Source organism: Phasianus colchicus, chromosome 3 (genome assembly GCF_987193195.1).
Source record: "Phasianus colchicus chromosome 3, bPhaCol1.hap1.1, whole genome shotgun sequence".
NCBI lineage: Eukaryota > Metazoa > Chordata > Aves > Galliformes > Phasianidae > Phasianus > Phasianus colchicus.
This window is the reverse complement of record NC_143438.1, coordinates 69,013,051-69,038,010: the sequence shown is the minus strand read 5'-3', so window position 1 is coordinate 69,038,010 and position 24,960 is coordinate 69,013,051. Positions and strand designations below refer to the sequence as shown.

At 36.2% G+C, this 24,960-nt stretch overlaps 1 protein-coding gene across 6 annotated transcripts in view; it reads right to left on the bottom strand.

Moving 5' to 3' along the window:
- WWP1 (WW domain containing E3 ubiquitin protein ligase 1) overlaps positions 1-24,960 on the bottom strand; it is a 60,882-nt gene that overhangs the window by 2,640 nt on the left and 33,282 nt on the right. For all 6 annotated transcript variants that reach the window (XM_031590959.2, XM_031590960.2, XM_090137779.1 and 3 more), the window contains 16 exons: positions 21,193-21,538; positions 19,962-20,057; positions 19,134-19,308; positions 13,992-14,046; positions 13,795-13,879; positions 13,556-13,684; positions 12,449-12,521; positions 12,285-12,356; positions 11,628-11,716; positions 8,023-8,182; positions 4,947-5,080; positions 4,713-4,853; positions 3,342-3,462; positions 2,142-2,246; positions 1,091-1,187; positions 705-777 (listed from right to left, as the gene is read on the bottom strand). In XM_031590959.2, the coding sequence (XP_031446819.2) occupies positions 705-777; positions 1,091-1,187; positions 2,142-2,246; positions 3,342-3,462; positions 4,713-4,853; positions 4,947-5,080; positions 8,023-8,182; positions 11,628-11,716; positions 12,285-12,356; positions 12,449-12,521; positions 13,556-13,684; positions 13,795-13,879; positions 13,992-14,046; positions 19,134-19,308; positions 19,962-20,057; positions 21,193-21,538 (1,951 nt within the window). The remainder of the gene's footprint in view (positions 1-704; positions 778-1,090; positions 1,188-2,141; positions 2,247-3,341; positions 3,463-4,712; positions 4,854-4,946; positions 5,081-8,022; positions 8,183-11,627; positions 11,717-12,284; positions 12,357-12,448; positions 12,522-13,555; positions 13,685-13,794; positions 13,880-13,991; positions 14,047-19,133; positions 19,309-19,961; positions 20,058-21,192; positions 21,539-24,960) is intronic.

Genomic DNA, 24,960 nt, shown 5'->3' with positions numbered 1-24,960 from the left:
ACAACAAAAAAACTCTCTTAAGTTTATCTAAATGCAATACAGAACACTACTTGTCTTCTATAGTAGAAGTTAAAAATGTTCCAGTGTAGCAATTAGAAATGAAGAAGTATCAGTTAATGCCATTTCACTTCCTTAACATTTCTATGAACAGAGAAAACCAAAGTTTTAAATCCATGCATTTAGAAACAAAAGGCTGGTATCACACCAGATTAAGAAATAGGACCTTTGAAGTCTTATGAAAGCTTTTTTTTTTTTTTTTTTTTTTTTTTTTTTAACTGAGATGCAGAGAACTGTAATACTCATAAGAGGAAATGTTTACCAAGAAATTTAATTTGATACATCTCCAAATTCCAGCAGCAGCATGAAAAGGCCAAAGCCTTATCCTTTCTACACATGCCTGGAAATAAGTTTTAATTTTTCCTTAAGCTTGGCTCCAAAAAGCCTCTGCCACAATTCTGTTCCATTCTGTGTCTTCCCAAAGTTATCTTCCGGATAGCAGTTTTAAAAGTACAATGAATATTAATGTCACAAGGTTGCAGTAACAAAATTTAAGATTAAGTTCTCAGTATTGGCATGTCAGAGCAATCAAAAATGAAGACAGAGATGGATAATGATTCAAATTACATTTCTTTTGGTTTGGCAAATGCAAGACCAGAATAGAGAAACCACTGAAGTTTACAGAAAGTTTACAATTAACAACTTACCAAGTATGACTTCTTGGTAACCAAGTTTCCTTACCAACTTTTTCAATGCAGAATTTCTGAGGACCATTACTTCCTAGAAAATAAAATTAAAATAACTGTAATCTGTTCCTTTGAAGTAACACACAACACAGCTGTCGGACATAAAACAATTCAGATAAAGCACTCAGAAATTATCAGGTGCTACCTGTTACATGAATATGAATATTCTGCTAATAGAAATAAGCTTATTTCCTAATCATTTATAAAGTTATTCCATGTGATTTCTGATATAAAAAACCTGATAGAACCAAGCTGATGTACAAGAAATTCCTGGCATCCACTTACAGCCTGGTTCATTTACAAATGAAACAGTTACAGTCTAAAAGTTTGGGTCATTCTTCACTTACCCATAAGTTCAGCAAATCCACCCAGAGGTAATCGACAAGTGCCAGTGACAAACTGCAGAAGTCGCATGCGAACCTCGTTGTCTGTCTCTTTTACAAACTAGGTGCAGAGATTCAAATTACTTAGTAAAAAAAATTTGGACAAAGCTGGAGAAAACAAAAAACTTACAAGACTGTGAAAACACAATAATTCCATTTCAAAAGAAACTTTGAGAAAAGCTCATCTGTCTCCATTTCAGTAAAATTGAAGGTGAGGGAAAAAAGACACTGATGTCAGATTATATGCACTATTGACTGTTACAACATGAAAGCTGGCAACAGCTATCAGCAAAGTATGAAGAGTTTTTATTTCTTTCTAAAGCACTAAAACACAATGATCATGAATCTTTCAGTAATGAGCTTAATCAATTTTTTTTCCTGAGAAATCGTATCCTTGAATCTTCCATTGCACTGAAAACACACAGATAAGCTAAAAATAATTGATTTGTATCATTTTTAGAAAAACTTTATCAAAAGTCTATTTCAAATTGTGATTTATCACAAGACAGGAAATGCCTAGCTGGGAGTTCCCTCCAGGGAAACTCATAGCTCCTGGCAGCTGTTGTTCTGCTTGTCGTTTTTTTGTTTTTCTGAAAATAATTCTTAGCTAACTCAATTAAAATGTGAGTTATAATTGGTCAGCACTAGACTGGCACAGTTAATATGTTGATAATCATAAATAATGTGTGGCAGTTCTGATGTACTCTACATTATGAACATTTAGAAAGTACATCACTGCCAACAATAGAAAAAAAACTGTACTTTAATACAATCAATTAAAAGGACAAGATATAAAAATAAGTATTTCTGATTCAGCCATTCAAATTTGATGCAGATATCTCACTGCCATTTCCCACCCTACGCTATGTTCAAGAACTCCTTGTTTCTCAAAAAATAAAAAAAGAAAGGAGTAAGTGAGAGCCTTCATTCAGATGTCATCCCTCCCCTTTATATGTCATTTGTGTTAGAAAACAGAGTAAAATCCCAAAGTTGGAAGTTTTGCTGATAAATATACCTGCCAGAACCACATGATCTGCTTGCTATTCCTTGTATAATGACGATAAACAGTGTTCCTTTGCCAGTCTGCTAAATCAACTTCTTGCATACCACAGAGCATAACCTACAAAAGACAATGATACTTGACAATGTACACAGGTACACATAGAAATTAAGAGTTGCTTTAGTATCTTGTATGAGACATGCTAACAAAAACATGGATTCTTGTTCCAAACAAAGGACTGGCAATTTTTTTCAATTTTATGCATAATTAGATTTTTCTTTATCCTAAGTTTGCAGAACTCCAAAATTGTTTGTGTTTTTATGTGATCTGAAAGTCTACATATTGGAAACTGAGGTTTCTTCCAATTACTAATTCAATAATAAAACATACAACCTTTCCCATAAGAGGAAGTTCAACATTAAGGACAATACCTTTCACATTAAAATCTTGCCTCATATTCCAAGATGATGACAATTACATTGCTACTACTATAAGAAAAGATAAAATACACTGCAAAGTTTAAGTTCATAAAATAATCACTATTAGAAGCAATGAAAGCTGAAAATCCTAAAGGCAAAGCCTCCTAAAAGGCTTTCAAAACACTGCTTGTTATAAACAGGCAGCCTTGGCAAGTCTCTCAGTAATAAATAAGCCTGCTACTTCAAAACCTTTTGTCCCTGCTTCAAAACGGAACCTTAACAGGACACATAGATTAGGCTGACTTTTAAGTAAGCTGTGTGTGCAACTGATACTTGTTATTAGCCCTCAGGTTGTGTACTAAGGATCTACAAAATCTAGTATCAAACCTTGTTGGTGTAATAATCCTAGAATCTACCACAGATTATGCACATCAAACCAAGCAATCACCACACACCAGAATCAACTCCTGTGCCACCTGTTAAAAGGCTGTCCTCTAGAGGGAAAAGTTTTCTAACACAAATTGATCCATCTGTGATCTCATATTCTGATTCTTTCATAGAAGCTTGCAAAACACAGTCAAAAAGGAAGAAAGAATCTAAAATTCACATTCACTGGACAATGCAAAGCCCAGATTCAATAAGGATACTGTCTTGTGATTTACCCTTGCCTCTTATTAAATTCTCCATGTCCCACAGGGTATAAAATGTAGTAGACCACAAGTGAGAACTTCAAGCTGGCTGTTCATTAATTCATTCTACTTTTACAGAAGGTAAAAATGCTGAACAGAAAACCTACCTCCAGCTCTTTTTCATCAAAGTAGTGTAGCCACTGTAGTGGAACAACTTCATTAAAACCATCAAGAAAAGCTTTGGTTTGTTCTCTAACTCCCCGAGAAAATCGCCACTCAGCCATGAGCCTGGGATGGAAAAAAAGAAAAAAAACATCAATTAGCACTCAATATAAAGAAGTTCAAACGTACATAATTATGGATGTGGCCCAGTGAAGCAATATTCCCTCCTATTTTACTTTCTCACACTGTACGAATCTGCAGCCTATAAAGAAGTTAGCATACTGATACTATTACAAATCTCCAAGTTCAAAGGACAGTAACAACAGCATGATGTTCTTTAGGTTCCCATTCAACAAAAAAGATTTATTACTATAAATCTTTCATTCATCTAAATTCAGTAATTATTTCTTGAAAATGATGGTACTTGGGCACTATGATTTTATTATGGCAAAATTTGCTTATGCTTTGAAGTGTATAATTCTAGCATTTCAATGGACAAAAAGAACAATTTCCACTAATCTTAAAATATACTGCAGTAACACTGCTGCTTATAATAGCTATAACTATGGTTCCCAATACTTCCAGCTTCAGCAAGGAGTAGTCATTTTCTGTTCCGAACATCTGACTTATGCTAAGATTTAGAAGGAAGAGGTAACACGTCTGTTTCAAGTTTCAACTAAAATAGTCAAGCCGTTTCTGAGTATAAGAAAGTGACAGTAAATATAGGTACATACTATAGAAACTATTTCACTGCAAAACCAAAGACTACTAATTTAAGGTGAGAACTTTATATGCAGCATGGAACATATGCTTTATCACAGAAAAAGATCTCTGTACGTGCTCTTCAGAGATCACTCAAGTTGATCAGAAAGGGGTTCAAAACAAAAGACAGTCATAGGAAAGAAGCAGGAAAGAGCAGTACAACAAAACAAAGAAAAAAAAACAGTTTAAGTTACACACCATTGTGCCACGCTATACACCATCCTCAATTTCAAGTTACCACAGTGACAATTTTGAAATCTTCAAATACATTTCTTTCCATTATGAGAAGTTAATTAAAATAGGTTCGCTCATTTTCAGTTTCAGCTGTTCTCACGTTACATGTACAGTAAGAGTAGTAATAATACAGTAATATAGGTCCTCATCTTGTTAACGCGTCTTGTCTTTTTTTTTTTTTTTTTTTGAGGGGGGATGGAGGGCAGGAGGTTTTGTGGCATGAGAGAAATGGAAGGAAATGGAAAAAGAGAAAAGAGCAAAAACCACCAAGATGCCACAAGTACCAAGATAGCATTTCAATAATAACAATGCTGAGTCATAAAATACTAAAGCAACAGTTAAAACATGAAACACTTTCTTTGAAATCTAAGCCTTCCTACCCGATATACTCTTCTTTGTTCTCCTCAGTTACCAAGATATTGGAACCTCCTGATTTCAGCTCATGTGAGGTTACTTTTCCTAAGAGCTCCATATCTACACAGAAGTACATTTCCAAGTTACACTCTTCAATGTTATTATCCCTGAAGGAATGAAAAGAAAGAAAAATACAACAGGCTACAATAAATACTAAAACAGAAAAATTCATAAAAATTCCAAAAAAGAAATCTACAAACCTTATCCAAATTAGTGAGTTGTAAAATTCAGTATCGATAGATTCTAGATCCTTAATAGTAAGTTTCTTGCTCAGCATTCGTTTGTAGAAAGGCAAAGAAAAACCAGTGTCAATAAATTTCCCATGAAACAATGCCTGTTGAAACAAACAAAAAAAAGTCTGTTTAGCTTTTATTGAATTGCTGAATTGCTGAACTTGTATTCTTTTCTTTTCTCCTTCAAGAGATAAAAAGCAGGAGTAGCAGCTCTGTACTTCAACAAATAAACAAAAACAATGTTACATTAAGTGAGCAGTTAAGTTTTTAATTGACAAAATTTATCCAAGCATACAATAAAAAAGCATTTCATAAAACAATATAGCCATTTTATGAGGGAATTGCTATGTTTTCTCCTTATTATGTGGATAGGTATGTATGCCAAGTGTTACTTAATCCTACTTGAGCATGTTTTTTGATCCTACCTGAATACTACTGACCATTTTCACTATGTGCATACATCCTGCAAAATCATCCATTACACAATGCTACTGCAGCTTGTAAAAACAATTAAAAATGCTATTGATGTTTCTGAAAGAGCTTTCAGAATTACCTTCTTTATAGGAAAAAAAAAAAAAAAAAAAGAGAGAGAAATTAGACTGTTCCTATCAAAAATCACACTAAAAAAAATGCCTCACTACATACACACACACGATGTGACCCAGTCAGCAGCGCTGAATCACAATATTAGGCAAACATCACTGCATACACACAGTATTAACTTCTATACAGACTTGGTGCTCCCAAAAGCTGATATTTTCACAGTAGTACCTGTGTTCTATTAGTTTGTCTCACCCTAATCCACTATACATTCTTCACTGAAATACCTCTTAAAAATCATAGAATCAGAGAATCACAGAATGGCTTGGGTTGGAAGGGACTCCAAGAATCACGAAGTTCCAACTGCCCTGCAACAGGCATGGTTACCAGCCACTAGATCAAGTACTAGATCAGACTGCCCAGGGCCTCATGTAACCTGGCCTGTTTAACAGCTCCAGGGAAGAGGCTTCCACAACCTCTCTGGGCAATCTGTTTCAGCACCTCACCATTATCTCAGTAGGAAACCTCCCCCTGACATCTCCCTTCCTTCAGTTTAAAACCATTCCCCCTTGTCCTATGACTGTCTACCTATGTAAAAAGTTGATTTCCCTCATCTTTATAAACTCCCCTTAGATATTAGAAGGCTGCACTGAGGTCTCCTCACAGCCTTCTCTTTTCCAGGCTGAACAAGCCCAGTTCCTTCAGCCTATCTTCACAGGAGAGGTGCTCCAGCATCTGGATCACTTTCATGGCCCTCCTCTGGACCCTCTCCAAAAGCTCCACATGTTTGCTGTGTTGGGGGCCCCAGACTTGGAATCAGTACTCCAGATGGGGCCTCGCGAGGGTAGAATACAGGGGGACAATCACCCCCCTTATCCTGCTGGCCACCCTTCTTTTGTTGGAACCCAGGATAATATCAGCCTTCCGGGCTGTAAGTACATTCTAAATCATTCTAAAAACAGGCTGCAGTAAGGCATTTATTGCTTAACTCTCCTTAAAGCTGAAATAGTAAGAAAAAGAACCAGAGTAAATAACAGCCCATTTTCTCCAGAAAAAGACAACATTCCATTTGATTGCACTACATTCTCACTTCCCCTCTAAGGATTATTCTGGATTATTCTAGCATGCATGAAGGCTTTTTTTTGTTTGTTTACTTTTAAACTAGTCTAGAATTCTCATGGGAGAGTGAACTGGTAGAACTGGACAAAATAAACAGAGTGCATTATCCAGCCATATGATTTCCTGTTGTTTGTTTTGTATTGTTTTTGTAAAAGTACAGTCATAAATCATCTCATTTAATAGCTACAGTAATCTTACAGCAAACATAACAATTGTAGCACACAGGTATCAACTGCCATTTAACAATTTTATTTTGTTAAGAGTAACACAAGTAAGAGAGTAACACAGAGTAATACAAGACATATATTTACATTTAACTCCACTGCAGTCAAAAATGTCTGTGGCTATTTCAATACTTAAAGTCAAGTGAAGTTTTTATGATCTGAAAGCAGCAAGTCTTCTAGAGTTCCGAGACAAACAGAAGCTATAACTGCACTTATTACAACCATCTAGAATCCTTAAAATGATTCACATTTAGGTTATTGCTTCAGCTATTTTAAGCCATTAGAAGGTATTCTAGGAAGTAGAGCAGTTAGTGCCATTCAAACCTTGAAACTATCTACATTAGGCACTATTATACTAGTCTCTCTTTTTCTTAGAGAATGTAAAATGAAAATATCAAACGGCTTCAAGAAAGAGAAGTTTGACTTTTAATGCCTTTAAATACCTGAATTAAATTCTCTTCTATAATGAGGTAAATTTCTCAATTAAAAAGCATTTCTATGATGCCTATGAACAAAAATCACTACAAAAATAAACAGAATTTGATTCTAGCACATAATTTGCTTTACCGTATCTTCCTGCATTGCAGTTTCCTCTATCTCTAGGCAGAAGAATATGTTACAGCAAGACTCCTTTAGAGATACTTGGTTCACTGATACAAGGAGAAATGATATAACATCTCTGTTTAGCTTATAGCTTTAAGAGAAACATAATGGTAGTGATTCAGGATGCTATAAACTCCCCTGCAAGCTTCTGCTTTTCCACTATGTGAGCTCTGAACCTTAATTTAAACACATATTTGGACACAATGTACTTGCAAAACATTTTTAGCACACTTTTTCTAACACATCAATATGTACCAAGTCTAACTGAGGAACCTTTCTACGAAAATATTAGTCACATTTGTCAGACCATCAATATTTGAACAATAAAGCAACTGTTTACATGAAGAACAACACACATGTAATTGACAAAATTAAAACGTTATTTTGAATTTCATATTCATTTCCATCACCATCCCAGGAAAATTCAGCATTTGAGAAACATAACACTCAGGAAACATTTCAGGTGGATTTGCTTAAATTAAAACTGTAAAAATAATACCATTCAGAAATAATTGTATAAATACAAGAAACAATAAAACTTTAAAACTATAACCTACCATGGCAATAAAACGCCCAATGAAACAGAAATATGAAAGATGGTCAGGATTGATTGTTGACGCTGGATTTATCTGTAGGCAATAGTTGCTCTTGCCAGCATATTCAAATAGGCAGTACATAGGGTTCAGTACTTCATGGGAAAGCAAGAAAAACCATTCTCTATGGAAAAAAAATCAACAGGTATACACATAAAAACCATCAAATACACATCTACACATCTTTATCACCATTTCCTTTAAGCATGTAATGAAATGGTCAAAATAAATGCAAACTTGGAAAAATAACATTAACAGTGTTGTATTACAGCCATACAAAAATATAAAGATTTAAGCACTTTTTAAATATAAAAACTATCAATCCATAAGAACTATAATGCTACAAAATCACCATTTCCAGCTCTTAGAAATGATTGTTCTCACCTTGAACATTCTCATAGCATAGGTTTTAGCTGCCCAGGAGTTACACAGAATCCACCCTCACCATGCCTGCTTTGCTGCACATGACTCAAATCTCTATTTAAAAAGTTCTGAATAATCCAGGTAAGATCAAACATCATCTTATTTCCGTTCCCAGTCTGTCAGCAAAACAGACACTGAGTTACAGCAATTTAACAAATTACCGTGCATCAGTTAAGCCAACAGGACACAAAGATGTGAAAATACTTTTTTGTTGAGGCTTAATACATGTCATTCCCTGGTTTCATAGATTCCAACTCAGCTGACCTGAAATTATAATAAGATCTGGTATTTCTGTATCAAGATAGCTGATGTTTAAAATATTTGTCACTTTGAGCATTTTTATATAACCAGAGACTTGAAGTGCAGACATATACTCAAGTATTTTAATATTAGACCCTAAACACAAGCAAGACCCTGAAACTGAAAAGCAAGGGCTATGGAAAAGGTTCAGGGACCTGGACAGGCTGGATAGCTGGGCTGAAGCCAGCAGGATGAGGTTCAGCAATACCAAATGCTGGGTGCTGCACTTTGACCACAACAGCCCAAGGCAACGCTGCAGGCTTGGGGCGAAGTGGCTGGAAGACTGCGTAGAGAAAATGGACCTGGGGGTATTGATTGATGCCCGGCTGAACATGAGCCAGCAGTGTGCCCAGGTGGCCAAGAAGGCCAATGGCATCCTGGCTTGCATCAGAAACGGTGTTGCCAGCAGGAACAGAGAAGTGATTGTCCCCCTGTACTCAGCTCTGGTGAGGCCACACCTCGAGTACTGTGTCCACTTTTGGGCCCCTCACTGCAAGAAAGACATTGAGGCCCTGGAGCATGTTCAAAGAAGGGCGACAAAGCTGGTGAGGGGTCTGGAGCACAGGCCTTATGAGGAGCAGCTGAAGGAGCTGGGATTGTTCAGTCTGGAGAAGAGAAGGCTCAGGGGAGATCTTATTGCTCTCTATAACTACCTGAAGGGAGGTTTAGTGATCTGGGGGTCGGCCTCTTCTCCCTTGTAACTAGTGATAGGACTACAGGGAATGGCTTCAAGCTGCGCCAGGGGAGATTCAGGCTGGACATTAGGAAATATTACTTCTCTCAAAGAGTGGTCAAGCACTGGAATGGGCTGCCCAGTCCACTGACCCTGGAGGTATTCAAGGAACGTTTGGATGTTGTGTTGAGGGACATGGTTTAGTGAGAACTGTTGGTGATAAGTGGATGGTTGGACTGGATGATCTTGAAGGTCTTTTCCAACCTTGGTGATTCTGTGATTCTATGAAAAGCTGCAAAAGGAGAAAGGTCTATCCTGTAATAATTGCAAAAACAGAATTCTATTCTGACCGTCTTTCAGCTGTCACATTTCAGAGGTGTCTTTCCTATCCCTGTATTTACCTGAAATTGGGAAATAAAAATGAGAGGTTTGCAGATGTGTTTCTCCTGACAGTTCAATTAAACTTAAGTAATGGATCACAATTTGATAAAATATGCTTCTAGCTCAAAGGCTATTTAGAAAGAATAAACAGAGAAAGGCAGCTAGGATAAAACAGCCCTAATTGGGTTCTGTGCATCTTTTAATAAGCACAAGAATTGTTGTACACCATTCTACGCAAGTTTTGTACTGAGACAATTATATTAACTCTGTATAGCAGTATCATATTTAATAAGCTTTTAATTTATATCACAGCCAGATAACAAGGAAAGAAACAAAGAAATTAGTCATCAGCAAGAAATTTGTAGAAGCAACATCTTTCTCATGTTAACAGCTAGAACTAGCCATAGGATAAAGCATTCAGATTGGTCCTGCCGAACAAGGTAAAAATCTGGAGAACACACACAGAGTTTAGCCTGCTAAGAGACAGGATGATTAATCAGGTGCACTGGCTTTCAATACTTGTGTTAACACAGTACTGCATTAGCAAGTCAGTACATGAGCACTTTTTTAAGAATTCTCAGCTGAATTACAAGGAGATCCTTGCTGTTTTTTACTTCACATCCCATGTCTTGGGTAAGATTTATTACAAAATCTATGGAATTTTACTACTTGCATATTTCTTTTCTTAATTTATTCTGCCATATTTTGTGACTGATAATCTTAAGTTCAATTATTCTTCTTTGGAATACTTCTGTTTCTCTGGAACAGGTTGCTTGAACTCTCCTGGTTCCCAGCTTAAGCCCAGAGTCAACATCATAGGAACACCAAACAAAACAAAACTCATGGGAAAAAAAAAAATCTTCCTGCAGTCCTCCAAAACATTTTTGTAATATTGTAATTCAGAAACATGAGCATACACATATCCAAAAAAAAGCTCAGTGTTCACAAAAAAGGTTTCCTTACTTACAAATACTGCACATTTGAACAGAGTAAGTCAGCTGGAAACAGAACAAAACCAAAACAGAACTCATTTTAAAAAGAGAGGAAAAAAAAAAACAACAAAAAACCACACAGCAAAGAAAATCTCTATCACCTACCACTACATCGAGTTCTGTGGACCCACAGTGCTAACTGACTTTTTCATCCTACTAGCAACACCTCAGTCAAGTAACTGGCTGCAGCAGTCAGTGGTTATCCACTACATGGACAACAAAGGAAATGCACTTTACCTATGATTTTCTTGTTAAAATTCTTTTGAATCCACTTCAGATTCTAGAAAAACTTGTGCTCTAGCTTTTGGATATTCCTACACAGCCTGCAAAGTCCTCCACCATTACTTCACACCTACACTGCTCTCACCTAGCTCACAGCTGTCCTGCTCATATCAGCCCCTAATCTGGTATTTGTCTGTTTGATTTTTTCCTAAATATGCAAAATTATGTACTCCACAATCCCTACTTTCAACAAAGCTGAACTTTATGGTAGAAACTTTCAGAAATAACTCTGTCTAGAGAAATTTACTGGCTCCAAAAAAAATAGAATCCAATGTAAGCATCAGTCTTTGTCAGTGAACAGAAGTGAGATCATGGTTTTACTAATATAATTTGTATTCATAACAACTGCCAGAGCTGCCAGTTCTACCTCCTTAATACATTAAGGGGAGCCAGAGAACTAACCAAGACAAGACTGTAAAAGCAAGCAGTTATGTTCTGAATGACATCAGAAGTCAAGATTAGAATGCCATTAAAAAAAAAAAGGAAAAAATAACACTTCCAAATAAATTTTATTTTACCTTGCCAATCCACCATAATCCAATCCTTCTTCTCCTCTGAATATAACATACAATCTTCTCCTCAAATCATAGGGTTTTAATGCCATAATCTACCAAAACAATAAAATTCATACTAAATTATAACTGATGTATTTTCAGTGCAATTGCTCCTTCAAATTTAGATTTAGTTGTTACAGATACACCATATAGGACAAATGTTTACAAAGATTTGAAAAGCAATTACATCAACTCTTAGAACATGCATTCAAGGAACTGAACACAAAAATGCCAACTCAGATTCAAAATCCTTGAGCAGCAGATAAGCAAGAGCTTATCTGGAAATTATCACTACATGGTTGCCCTGTTCTTATACTCTTCCAAAGGCATACAATATCTGCCAATCTTAAAGGAAAATTGGCAAAAAGGCTTTTCATCTCACATATTATAGATTTGGAAGTTTAGACAACTAACTTAAAAACATGATTTCCTCTGATCTAAAGTGAAATATACTTTCATTGATAATACACTTTTAGTTTATAGAGGACCCTACTAAAAGAGGCTTTGATGGAAAAAGGGCATCAAGCATTTTGATCACTACAGAGAAGAAGGAATATAATTGGCTACAGACTGAAGCTGAAAAACTTCAGCTTATAAACATAACAAATTTTGTAGTCTTACTTGCTGGAAGGAATCCTCAAACAAAGTCTGTCTGGATACATTGATTTTCACATGGCTTGGCAGTGCATTGGACTGTAACCATAAAGCAATAATGTTACAAAGCATAAAATACACGTATGAAAATTCAAAAAGACTCAAAAACTAAGTAATTACTTAATCAGTACCTGACACAAGTAACGGAAATGAGCAAGTTTCCACCTAAAGCTACGCTCATAGGCAATCTGTGGCCCTTTATTTCTGTAAGGGAATATATTTGAGATACATTAACCATACAGACATCAAACAGAACTTTCAATACCAAACAAAAGCTTGCAGATTTCAAAAATGCACAAAAGATTGCAATCATAAGATACGATCACAAATGGAAATTCTTAGTACATGCCCCAACTTGTTTTTGTATTATTTCCCAAATAAACGAAACGTTTGGTTGGCCAGTCTTCCTGTCCTCACCACTGCAACACCTTTTTGCTGTTGTTGTTAAAGATACTAATCAATTTAGGAGGTACAGATTCTGAGTATTTCAAATATCTATCAATTTTGTAAAAATTAAAAGCCAGATAAAGGAAAGATATCTACTATGTTGTCTTCACCGAGAGAAAGGTTGCAGTATGATCTTAATCACATCATAATCACTAGGGGTTAACATAGGTTATAAAGGCTTCAGCTGTTTGTGGAACCAAGAAGAAATTTATAGTACACTGATCTACAGGTTCTTTGGAGGAAATGCCACTGACACATCAAAGGTAAGCTCCATAAATGCTACTGTACACAAAAGGCATTAAGACAGACACCATCAGCTGGGTCAACACTTCTGATTAACCTATTTAGAAACAGAAGATCTGCAAGTAAAATTTTGACAAGTATTCAGAACTTGTTTGCTTAGCTATTAATATTATTAGAGCATGTACAACTAACAGCAACACATCTTACAATCATGTGTTGTTTCCATTAAAATTGTTTATTAGTTATATTAGTTGAATTTATGATGTACTAGCTTACCTCACTTCCTTTCTCAATTTACAGTGCAATTACAATCTTCGTATTTGAACGGTGAATAAAAACTACTGAACCTTACAGTAGTACGGTGAAGCGTGGCACAGAGAAATTGACAATTAAAGGTTGAAAATAGGTTTACAAGAAAACAACGCATTTATAATTTATTGCTCAATTCTAGCTAGAAGCATAGACTGTTTTCTAGTATGAGAAGAACTGCATCATTGAAATGTAACAAATGAAAAAGCTAGAAAATACTTTTACATTTCCTCACTTACACAGAAGACTTCCCGGTACGAGGATCATTGAAGGTGGTAGTTCTTGTATTATGATCAACAAAGTATCGTACACCTTCTCTAGTGTATCTGATTTCCCAGCCCTCCGGAAGAGGGTCCTCATTTTGTAAACTGCAGGAAAAAAACAAAGACAGTAATTTTTGCCTCCTGCTCATATCATGACTTTTAAAGTGATAATTAAGCAAGATCTTTTCATTTATACAGTGAATATACACACCTACCCTTGAGTTCGAGGGTCTTCCCATTGTGTTGTCTTTGTGTTATGATTTACAAAATACACCCTATCATTTGAATCCACTCTCCTTTCTAGGGAGAAAGAGAAAACAAACAAACAAACACACACACACAAACTATACAATAATTGCATTCCAAATTTCTCTAACTGTCGTCTCCTGAAGTCAACAGCTAATTAACTTACCCCACCCTGGTGGCAAAGGCCCAAGTGGATCATTCTCTGCTGACAACATCGAAGCCTATTTATAAACAAGAGTACATCCAGTTAGGCCAAATACTAGTCATAATTGTTTCCCATAATATGTTTAAAGTTCACCACTAGCTGTGAAGACCACACCGCCTGGATAGCATGCTATTTTTAGTCTGTTTTGGTGGAAAAACATAATTGTGTGACAATTTATGATTTGTTCCCTTGCCTCCACTGTTTCCAACCTACATACCATACTTTCCCTCCTTATCATAAACTTGAGAGAGCCAGTGATTTTAAAAATTGTGCAGTTCATGAAAGTTATATGAAAAGATGTGTACTTCTTGCTTAAGAAAACACTTTACTATTAATTAAAAATTCAAAGTATGTGTTAAAACACAAAGTCTAATGCCAATTTATGTATTTTTTCATATTCTCAGTATATGATGTCTTCTCTGCTATTTCCAATAGCTATTTTCAATATTTGTCTTTCTTTGTCGAAACAGTTGCATTCCATTAAAACATTCAGGTTTTTTTTATATAATACCAACATACAGCAAGGTTAAAAGGGGAAAATAATTTAAGAAAAGATTAAAATACCATGAAGAACCATACTAAATTTCTAAAGTACTGTAAACTTGCAGAAGTCCTCCAGTAGCTCCCAAGGATACAAAATATGGCATGATTAGAGTATGAAATATTTTATGAATGGAATATAAAAGGCAGAAGTGACAACAGGATCCATGCTCTAATTTATAACTAAAAGGACTCTCTCTAAAACCTTTACGATGGTGAAGTTCGCTTGCCCAGTTATGTTGTTCTTTTCCACAGAATTAAATTTTGATAAGTGGAAACCAATCTAGATTTTCCAGAGTATCTTAAGGATCAGCTTACTGCCAGTGCTGCTTTAGTTTTAAATAACATTTGCAATACAAAAATTCTCAAACCCACTTAGCGTTTCCAAACAGCAAATTCACATAGGAAAGGCTACAGTATTTTTGGTGTTCTCCTGTGATACAGAAGCAGAGCAAGGATCGTAAGAAAATGCAACGTATATACTCAAAATCAAGCTATTAGATACAAAAAGAGAATTACCATTTTCTCAGAAGTAAATGAAGTTATAGTGCTGCTATGTTCCATGAAAAAGATGGTAAGAAAGGAAAAAGACTAGCTACTGTTATGACAACACAACAAAAGAGAATGAAGCTAGAAAGGGATGCATAAAACAACAGCAAGATAATGAAAAATATCAATTCCAGGAAAGTACCACTAGTACTTTAAAAAAAAAAAAAAAGAAGAAGAAGAAGAACAAAAACAAGAATAACTATAAGAACGGTAAGGCTGTGATTATTATTTCCTTCATATAACTTATCTTTGGCCACTCAAGACAGGTGAAATTTTAACTTGTTTATTAAAAGGATTAAATTACTGCTCCCAGAAAATAAACTATGTTACTCAGAAGCTGCTATATAAGCAGATTTCTGGTGTGTCAGAGGAAGACAAGTTACCTCATTTGACTGTAACAGTTTCAGAAGTGTATAGAAGCACCTACCTAAAAGATAAAAATGGAAAAAAAACCACAAACACTCATACTTTCTTCAATAGCATTTCAATTTTTCTTCTCCTCAAAAATGTGAGTTCTAAGGATGCAACTGATATGCTACCTAAAAAATAGAGCTGTGAAGAGATGTGAATGGGATGCAAACACTCCAATTATCTCTTCTCCTCCTTCAAGTATGTTCTGTCTCACAATTCCAATTTGATGATTCTAAGGTCAGAAAGTGAGAAATAAAACTATGGTGTTTAGCAAGAGTGATCATTAAATCAATAAAGAAACATGATCTAAATAAAAAATACACTGCTCTCTCAGAGAATAAATCTAACTAAAAACTAAATAAACCTCAGATCAGGAGAAGTGAGTTTTCTGAGATGTTTAAGCAACTCATCAAAGTAGTATAAAAGCAGAGAAAGTCACTCAGAGAGACTTCTTGGCTTCAGCTGTGATTACTGCATTTGCAGTTAAGTCATCTGTATGCCTCCTTTTTTTATTTCTTAAGTTTCCTCTAAAGATAGCGATGGAAGGTTTGCTTTTTTTTTTTTAATCAAGAATCAGCATCTTTTTATTCTTTTTTATAAATATGCAATTCAATATCAACATATCTCAAATCACACATATTTTGAATGGCAATTGCCACTTTTTTATTAATACTGGTCTCAAGCAACTTACCAAAATGATGATAAAGTGTGTCCCTATGTTTTAGGCAATGTCTAAGGAGCTAACAGTTCTAACAGTATGAACAGATTGGCACAAAGTAATAATGACAGGGCACGATTTGAGCAAAGCGTACTTCAGTTGAGCTGAGAATTCAGCAAAATTTCAGTACCTATTAGAAACAAGTCAACAAATCTAGGAAAAAAACACAAAAATTTCAAGCAGCAAAAAGTAATGGTTTACAATCCCCTTATCTCCCTGGATGAACAATTAGATTCTCATTAGATTCAAACTCAAAAAAGAAGCACACAGAAGGCAGAAGCAGGAACAGGTAATCTCCAAGAAATAAAGAGACATCCTTTGAGCATGCAGGAATGAGGTTAGGAAAGCCAAAGGCCTAGCAGAATTGACACTAACTAGGGATGTCAATAGCAACAAGACATATATACTTCTTTAAGTACATCAGTGACAAGAGGAAGACTAAGGAAAATGTGGGCTCACTGCTGAATGAGACAAGAGATCTGGTTGTACAGAACACAGAAAATTCTGGTCACAAAATCGTAGATGTTGGAAGGGACCTCTAGAGATGATCTAGTCCAAGCCCCTGAAGATGTACCCTTGGAAGAGGCAGATCAGGCCAGAGACATTTATAAATCCATGAGCCCTGACAGGGGAGTCCTGAGGGAGCTGGCAAATGTCACTTTGAGGCCACTGTTGATAATCTTAAGTCAATCATGGCAAGTGAGAGACACGCTTGAAGAATGGAGGAAAGCAAATGCCTTTCTTCACAAGAGGCATGAAAGAGAACCCAGGGAACTACAGGCTGGTCGGCCTCACTTCAGTCCCTGGGAAGGCAATGGAACAGCTACTTCTGGAAATTCTGGAAACCACTTCCAGGCATGTGAAGGACAAGAATACTATCAGAAAGAATCTGTGTGGATTTACTAAGCAGAAGTCACATTTGACCTGTCTGCTGTGCTTCTACAATGCAATGACTGGCCTGATAGATGAGAACAATGGACACTGCCTTCCTAAATTTCAGTAAGGCCTTCCTTTGAAACTGTTCCCCATATGATCCTCATAGACAAGCCACTGAAGTACACTTTGGATGAGAAGACAGACTGAAAACTGGTTAGTCAGACCCATAAAGAAGCTGTCAGTGGTGAAAGTCTAGTTGGAATCCAATAACAGACGGAGTACTCTAGGAGTTAATACTGGGTCCAGTATTGTTTTATATCTTCATTAATGACTCAAATAATAAGGCAGAATGAGCCCTTGGTAAATTCACAGATTACATAAAACCGAGAGTGATGGGACTAATACATCAAAAGGTCATGCTGGGGGACATAGCAGAATGGAGAAATGTGATAGCAGGAGCCTCGTACAGTTAAACAGGAATGAGTGCAAAATCCTGCACCCAAGAAGGAACAAATCCAGACTGGGAGCAACTCAGCTGGAAAGCAGCTCTGCAGAAAAGTACCTGAAGGTCACAGTGGACAAGTCTAACAAGAGCCAGCAATGTGTCCCTGCTCTAGGATGGCTAAATTTATTCTGGGTTGCAAAGTACTGCCAGCTGGTCAACAGAGGTAATCACTCCACTCTACTTAGCACTGGGGAGGCTGCACTTGAAGTACTGTTGAGATATACAGCTATTGGAGAGGGTCAAATAAAGGGCAACAAAGATGGCTTTTCTAACCACAATCATTCTATCTTTTTCTAGTTGTGTGGGTTAAATAGACAAATGATGCACAGCACAGGACTTGAAGAAAACCAGTGGCGATACATATTTCTGCAATTGCTGGTGATATGTCTAATTAGGTAACAAAAAGCTGAGAAGTGTTAAACACAAGAATACTGCAACATCCTTTACTTCAGAGCGGATACCTGAAAGAGGTTTATCAAATTTAGAGGAAAGTTAGGCTTCCTGATGCATACAGTCCTAGACCAAAAGTCAAAATTAAGTTGTTTCTTCTTCAAGCATTCCAGCTGTGTTTCACTTGTGAAGTCTCTAGAACTGGATCTTATTTTAAGAGTCTGAACTCAAGTCTTACAGTGAAGAGTTTAGAATAGTGATACGCAAGTGCCATGGAGGAAAACAAAAACAAAACCAAACCAACATAAAAAACTCTTCTATTTATCTAGTCAGAAATGAAAAATGTCTCAATAACTCATATAATAGATTTACAGAATGGCTTGAGTTGGAAGGGACATTAAAGATTATCTAGTTCCAACTCAGCTGTAAACAGAGTTGCCACCCACAAGATAAGGCTGCCTAGGGCCCATCCAACATGGCCTTGAACACCTCCAGGGATAGAGCATCCACAGCTTCCCTGTTTCAGCACCTCACCATTCTCCAAGTAAAAAAAAATTCCTTCTCACATCTAATCTAAATCTCTCCTCTTTTAGTTTAAAACTGTTCTCCCTTGTCCCATCACTATCTGCCCAGGTAAAAAGTCACTCTCCATTTTTTTTAAGTCCCATTTAAGTACTGAAAAGTCACAGTGAGGTCTCTGTGGAGCTCTCTCTTCTCCAGGCTAATGTAGTCTTTGAAACTGGTCGTGATAGTTTTTACCAGTAGATTTAAGTAAGCAACTACATGAGAGAAATGGAAAGCCATGTTTGAAATTCGAGAATTGAACCAGATCCCTAAGCTTCAAAATGAGCTCAAGGAAAAAGAACTACCACCTGTACCAATGAGAGACTCCTAATCACAAAAGAAGTTTTGAATACCACTAAATACATGAAGTGCTCATAAACCAGGTGTTACACTCTTTTTCAGTTAAAGGAGTGCTTTACTTTTACCAGTTACTACTATCATTAAAAGTCTTAAGTATCATGCAGTTCACATGGCTCAAGTTAGGGAACCAATTCAAAGGGAAGTACAGTTATATCTCTCTTCTCGTTTCTAAAGTTTATATAAAATTTACCGAATAGAGGTATCGTTGGTTAAATTGTTGCATAGCTCCCTGCAGTTGATTACGCTGAGACTGCCACTGCTCAAAGTTCCTGACTGATTCCATTGTTGGTCGCTGCCATGTTGTTGTTCTGGTGTTATGGTCCACATAGTAAACTCTTCCACGATCATCAACTCTTCTTTCCCAGCTATCAAGAAAAACACAAACATTAACAGCTAAATTTTCCAGTAACATTGCATAGCTCATTTTCTCTTTATGCTAAGATCCTAGATATTATCTGAATGAAGTACTGGAATGATAGGCATGATCTTAATTTCTAAAGTACACAAAAGCACTCCCCAGCTTTACTGGCTGGGGAGCAGAGTACACTGGGTGAACACTCAGGCAATTGCATCCTTGTCTCATGCTGTCACCCTCAGTTTTTACTGTGTAATTTCTTGTGACAATGATCAATATTGGCAAGTTTCATAGAAAATCCAATACTGCCTGGGAATCTGAGGTTGATAACCATTGCACTAACTAGTGATGCCATCTAATTAAAGATGGTAAAATCTCCATTATTTTAACACTTAAGTTTTAAAGGAAGAACAACATAACTTAGCAGCTGTGTTTGAACAAGTGATCAGAATGAAATACGTACAGGTACACCAATATTCTTATGGAAATTAACACAGTTCTAAGCTAACTGCATTTTAAGATTTCTTAATTTATAATGTACGATACATTTTCAATGAGCTGCTCATTAAAACCAATACAGCAGGGTTTGTTTGTTTGTTTTGCACTAGAAGAAAAAGAACGTAGCAGCATTATCAACTTTAAATCAAGAAAAGTCTACAGTACCCAGGAGGCAAGGGCTGTGGTCTTTCCCACGTTGTAGTTCGTGTATTGTGATCAACATAATAGGTTCTACCATGAGGATCCTTTCTTTGCTCCCACCTTCAGGACAAAAAAGACTTTCGTGTAAGTCAAGGTGAAAATACTTCCCTAGGGCTTATTTCCCAGTAAGCAAAAAAAACCATTTTGCTACTAAATGAACACCCTACAATCCAAACCTCATTCTAAAACACAGAAGGCAATGCACACTAGAATACACATAGAATACATTTACTTCCTGCTTGAACTGGTACCACCACAGAATCTTCTTTAAGGGACATGGAACCTAAAATGAACATACACTGATATTCAGAAGTACTTCTAAATTCTATTTGAGGTATCTAAAAATGAAAGTGATTATCTGCTTCAGATTTGGATGCTTCATTTTAAAAATTCAGAAACAAATTATTTGCATTTCCAAGCATGTCTCATCCAATAAACAACAGGATCTTTCAGAGTAAACCTCAAATGTGTGCAGCAGATAACTCTCCCATGTTTCTACTTTCTGTCCTGTTAGATTCCTTTATCTCTACCTGATATTCCTGGGGACTATTTCTTCAGTTTTGGTTGCAAAGCTCTTACAATGAAGATGGATAAAACATTATGAGCAATTCAAGATTCATGCTGCTGAGGACTGTCATAATGCAATATTTATCCTCATTTCCATTCCCATTAACATGTTAGACAATGAGCTGAAGACCTTGCTTGTGTTAGAACTTATGTTTTTCTTATAAACATAATTACTTCTAAAAATGCAGGCAGAACATCTTACTTGCTATTCATAAAATTTCTACAAATTCTTTGCAGTTCAAAAGCTACACTGAAAGAACCTACATTTCTAGACTATTTTTTTCATTTTTGTTTCTTCATATTTTATTGCCTACTACATACCCCAGTATAAGAACCAAAGCAGCAATGAATTATGACCCAAGTAAGCTTGAATATATCAAATAAAACTTCTTCATATCCATAATGCCCAAGAATTCCTCTATTTAGATCACATTACTGTCTCAGAAAATAAATGATCAGCTGCTAGTTTCTGGGACATAAGCTATCAGCCAGTTACAGAATAGTACAAACCTCATTTTAGATCACATAACCCCATCCCTGGCAACCTCTGTAGGGAATTAAACTGTGATTTCTCTGTACACACATTAAGACAAAACACAATAATAGTGTTAAAATCAAGCCCACATACCCTGCTGGTAAAGGTTCTGAGCCAGCATTAACAGTCTGTTGTCTTACAGGCTCTCCTGATGCACTTGTGGCTGAGGAAGATTCCCTTGGTTTTGCTGCATCTGCTGCTGTACTGTTTGTGGTAGTAGGCTGAGGACAGTCTGTAGTACTTGAAGCTTCTAGTCCAGCAGACACAACAGACAGCGTGGAAGTGTGGCTTTCAGAACAGCTAGCTGCTTCTTCCGTTGATTGAGGTTCTGCTGTAGTGTTAGTGCAATCCGTAGACATGGGAGCTTCTGAACCTCCCATAGCTTCAGAGACAGAAGAATTACCAGTTTCTGGTACAGAGGAAGATGTCTCACCATTAACTGAGAAATGGGAAATAAGAAAATTTGCATATCAGACTCCAAAGAGTTAAACTTTTTGGTCAGATTTTGGAGTAAACTGCATTAAACATATTCCTTTTTTGGATTCAAATCACACATACGTGCCACAAGTAACACTTTTGCCTAAGATGACAAAAAGTCACAGCGCACCAGCTTCAGATAAAGCTGTAATTAAAACTTACAGTCTGCAAGCCATTCTCTATACTTCCACGTGAAGGTTATTTCCTAGTTCCTGCATATCTTGCTCAATACAACATTTACCTTATTCCTGAGATTAGCAAAAAGTAAACACTCACTTCCCAAGAAACAGTATTGCCTTACTTGAGAACTTGCACCAACTTCAAAAAAATATCTTGATTAGCATGACAGGAAAGAAAAGTATTGTGAGCCAAGTAACTACATGAAATGCAGAAATAAAGAGGCAGCTCTTACAGATTATTATTTTTTTTTTTACCCTTTTAGAAGTTGAGACACAAAATTCTACAATAAAGCAAATATCATCTTGTGTATCACATTAAAAAATCACCCCAGCATCCCTAGCAAGATCAATATGTGTTAAAAAATTGTATTTTGCTAATTGTTGTGAGCTAACTATGATAGACAGCTAAGCACCACACAACCACTCACTCACTTCCACCCACGGCATGACTAGGGAGGAGAAAACACAAAGTAAAAGCAAGAAAACTTGTGAGCCAAGATAAAAAAATATTTAGTAAGAAATATTTTTCTTACTAAAGAAGGAAAGAAATTTAGAAGATGACAAAAACAATGAAATAAAATAAGTGATGTGAAGGCAATTGTTCACCACCTCCCATGGATAGAATGATAGCAATCCAGTTCCCATGCAGAAAGATGACTAACCACCCCAAACTTTCTCCTCTCCCTTTTTATTGCTGAGCATGCCATTGTATGACAAAGAACATCTCTTTGGTTGGTTCAGGTCATCAGCCTGGATGTTTCCACTCCCAAACTGTTGAGCACTCCCAATCTGTTCATCAGCTAAGAAGAGGCTGAATGAGAAACACATAAGGTTTTCATGTTGTGAAGAAACGCTTCAGCAGCATTTAAAGCATAACCGTGATATCAGCATGGTTTTGCTCATAAATCTGAAACACAGCATCATACAAAATGCTATGAAGCAAATTAACTCCATCCCAGCAGATCCAGTATACTAATGCAATTGATACACACTAAAAATTTACAAAAATTATAATAGAATCAAAGGAAATTTTTTTATTCATGCAAGCATAATCTCATAGAAGGTTTAAACAGACAGATTTGGGAGGAAAAACGGGCTAAGAAGGCCTTAGTATTCTTAAGCCTACCTGGCTGGCAACGCATCAATACCAGTCACAGTCATGGAATTGCTTGAGTTGGAGAGGACCCTTAAAGGTCACCCAGTCCAACTCCCCTGCAATAAACAGGGACACTTACAGCTAGATCAGGTTGCTCAGAACCCCGTCCAGCCTGACCTTTAGTGTCTCCAGAGATGGGGCACATCTTTGGCAAACTGTCCAAGTGCCTCACCACCCTCACTGCAAAAAAACATCTTCCTCATATCCAATCTACATCTCTCCTTTTTTAGTTTGAAACCATCCCCCACTGTCCTGCCACAACACACCCTGCTATTGTCTGTCTTCTTCATCTGCAGATCTTAGCAGAACAATATCTTGGCACAAGATTTTGCCTCTCAAACTAGTGAAATCAGGTACAGTAGTCAATATGACCCACTAAAATATGTGAAGTAGTGTAATATCATTCATAGCTTTCATTTTCTGAATCCCTAATCAACACCAACCAGTGACAATTATATTTAAGCTTACCAGTTTGTTCCTCTTTTAGAGATGTAAATCTTTTTCTTCAAGATAAAATACTATATGCAACACACACTTCAAGTTGTTTTCTAACTGACAGCACTTTGTAAGCTTCCAATTCTAAGAACTGAATAAGAATCCAAAATACTAAGATTTCTCTACACTCATAATCTTATTGATAGAAATGTGCAAAATTGAATTCTAGCCTAATGCCTATAAAATGGTGTTTCATCATTTTAAAGAGTTCATTTCTTTTAATCCTGTACACTACTCTTACAAATAAAAAAAAAAAAAATCAAGACCCCTTACTACTTGCAATAGCTGTAATGTCAACATTTCCTGGCTTTCTCAGAAAGCAAAAACAGACATTGGCAAATTGTAAATCTCATCTTCCTTTTAAAAACACATGCACAAATTAAACAAACAAAAAAAAAAAAAAAACCACCACAATTAAGCAGTAATCACTAATGTATTCAAAATAGCAAGTCAGTTTCTTTAAGAAATTATCTTAGGCCACATATATATGCTTACAACGCATAATGACAAGCATGATGGCAGTAGGAGAGGTATAAGGTCTGTAAAAGGCACTGATTCATGAACACAGCTATTCTAGGCTAATACATCACTACTCCCAGCTCATATAAAACAGATTAACTACAACAAGATATGTCAAGAATTCATATTATTTAAACAACATATAAAGCATGAGATTAAAAAAAAATCATTTCTACAATCTGATCAGTTTTCTTTAAATGTCTGCGTTAACTACAGTAACAACTTTATCAAAATAGAAAAAAGCCAGCTTAGCTTTCAACTTTCATTTAAAAAAGTAATTTCAACTCATCCACATGAAACAATCAATGGAATTGCAGAATTAAATTAGGATCAAAATAACTGACAAATCATCAGCACTTTTAGTAAGCTGATCTCCAAAACAGATACGTAAAACATTTTGCCCACGGAGATTGTGGATGCCCCATCCCTGGAGGCATTCAAGGCCAGGCTGGATGTGGCTCTGGGCAGCCTGGTCTGGTGGTTGGCGACCCTGCACATAACTGGGGTTTGGAACTCGATGATCATTGTGGACCTTTTCAACCCAGGCCATTTTGTGATTCTATGATGATTCTATGGTACACCAGCTGATTACCTCACCAATTAGATCTAAAACAGCAGTTCTGGCAACATCATACAAAATTACAATTCTGCTAAGTACAAGGGGAAAAAAAAAATAAGAAACCATGCGATCAACAAATGCTGAAGACACATTTTAATTTTTCCTAAAAATAAAAATGCCTCTACTAACCAATACAGTAGTTGAAAACTGTCTCAGTGCAAGTTCAGTGATGATTTCATCAATATTACTATTTGAACAAATCAATTACTACTGCAATTACACTATCCAAATTCCAATTTAAAACAGATCTCTTAGCAATTGAAGAAAAAGAGAACAGTACTTAAATAATATATATGCCCTTTGGCTTTCAACTGAGAAGAGAGAGGAATCAAATTCAAGTTCTCTAAAAAGAGATACAGTTCACAGAGGCGTAATTTAATTACTACCATTTAAAGTTTATCATTGTTTCCACCATC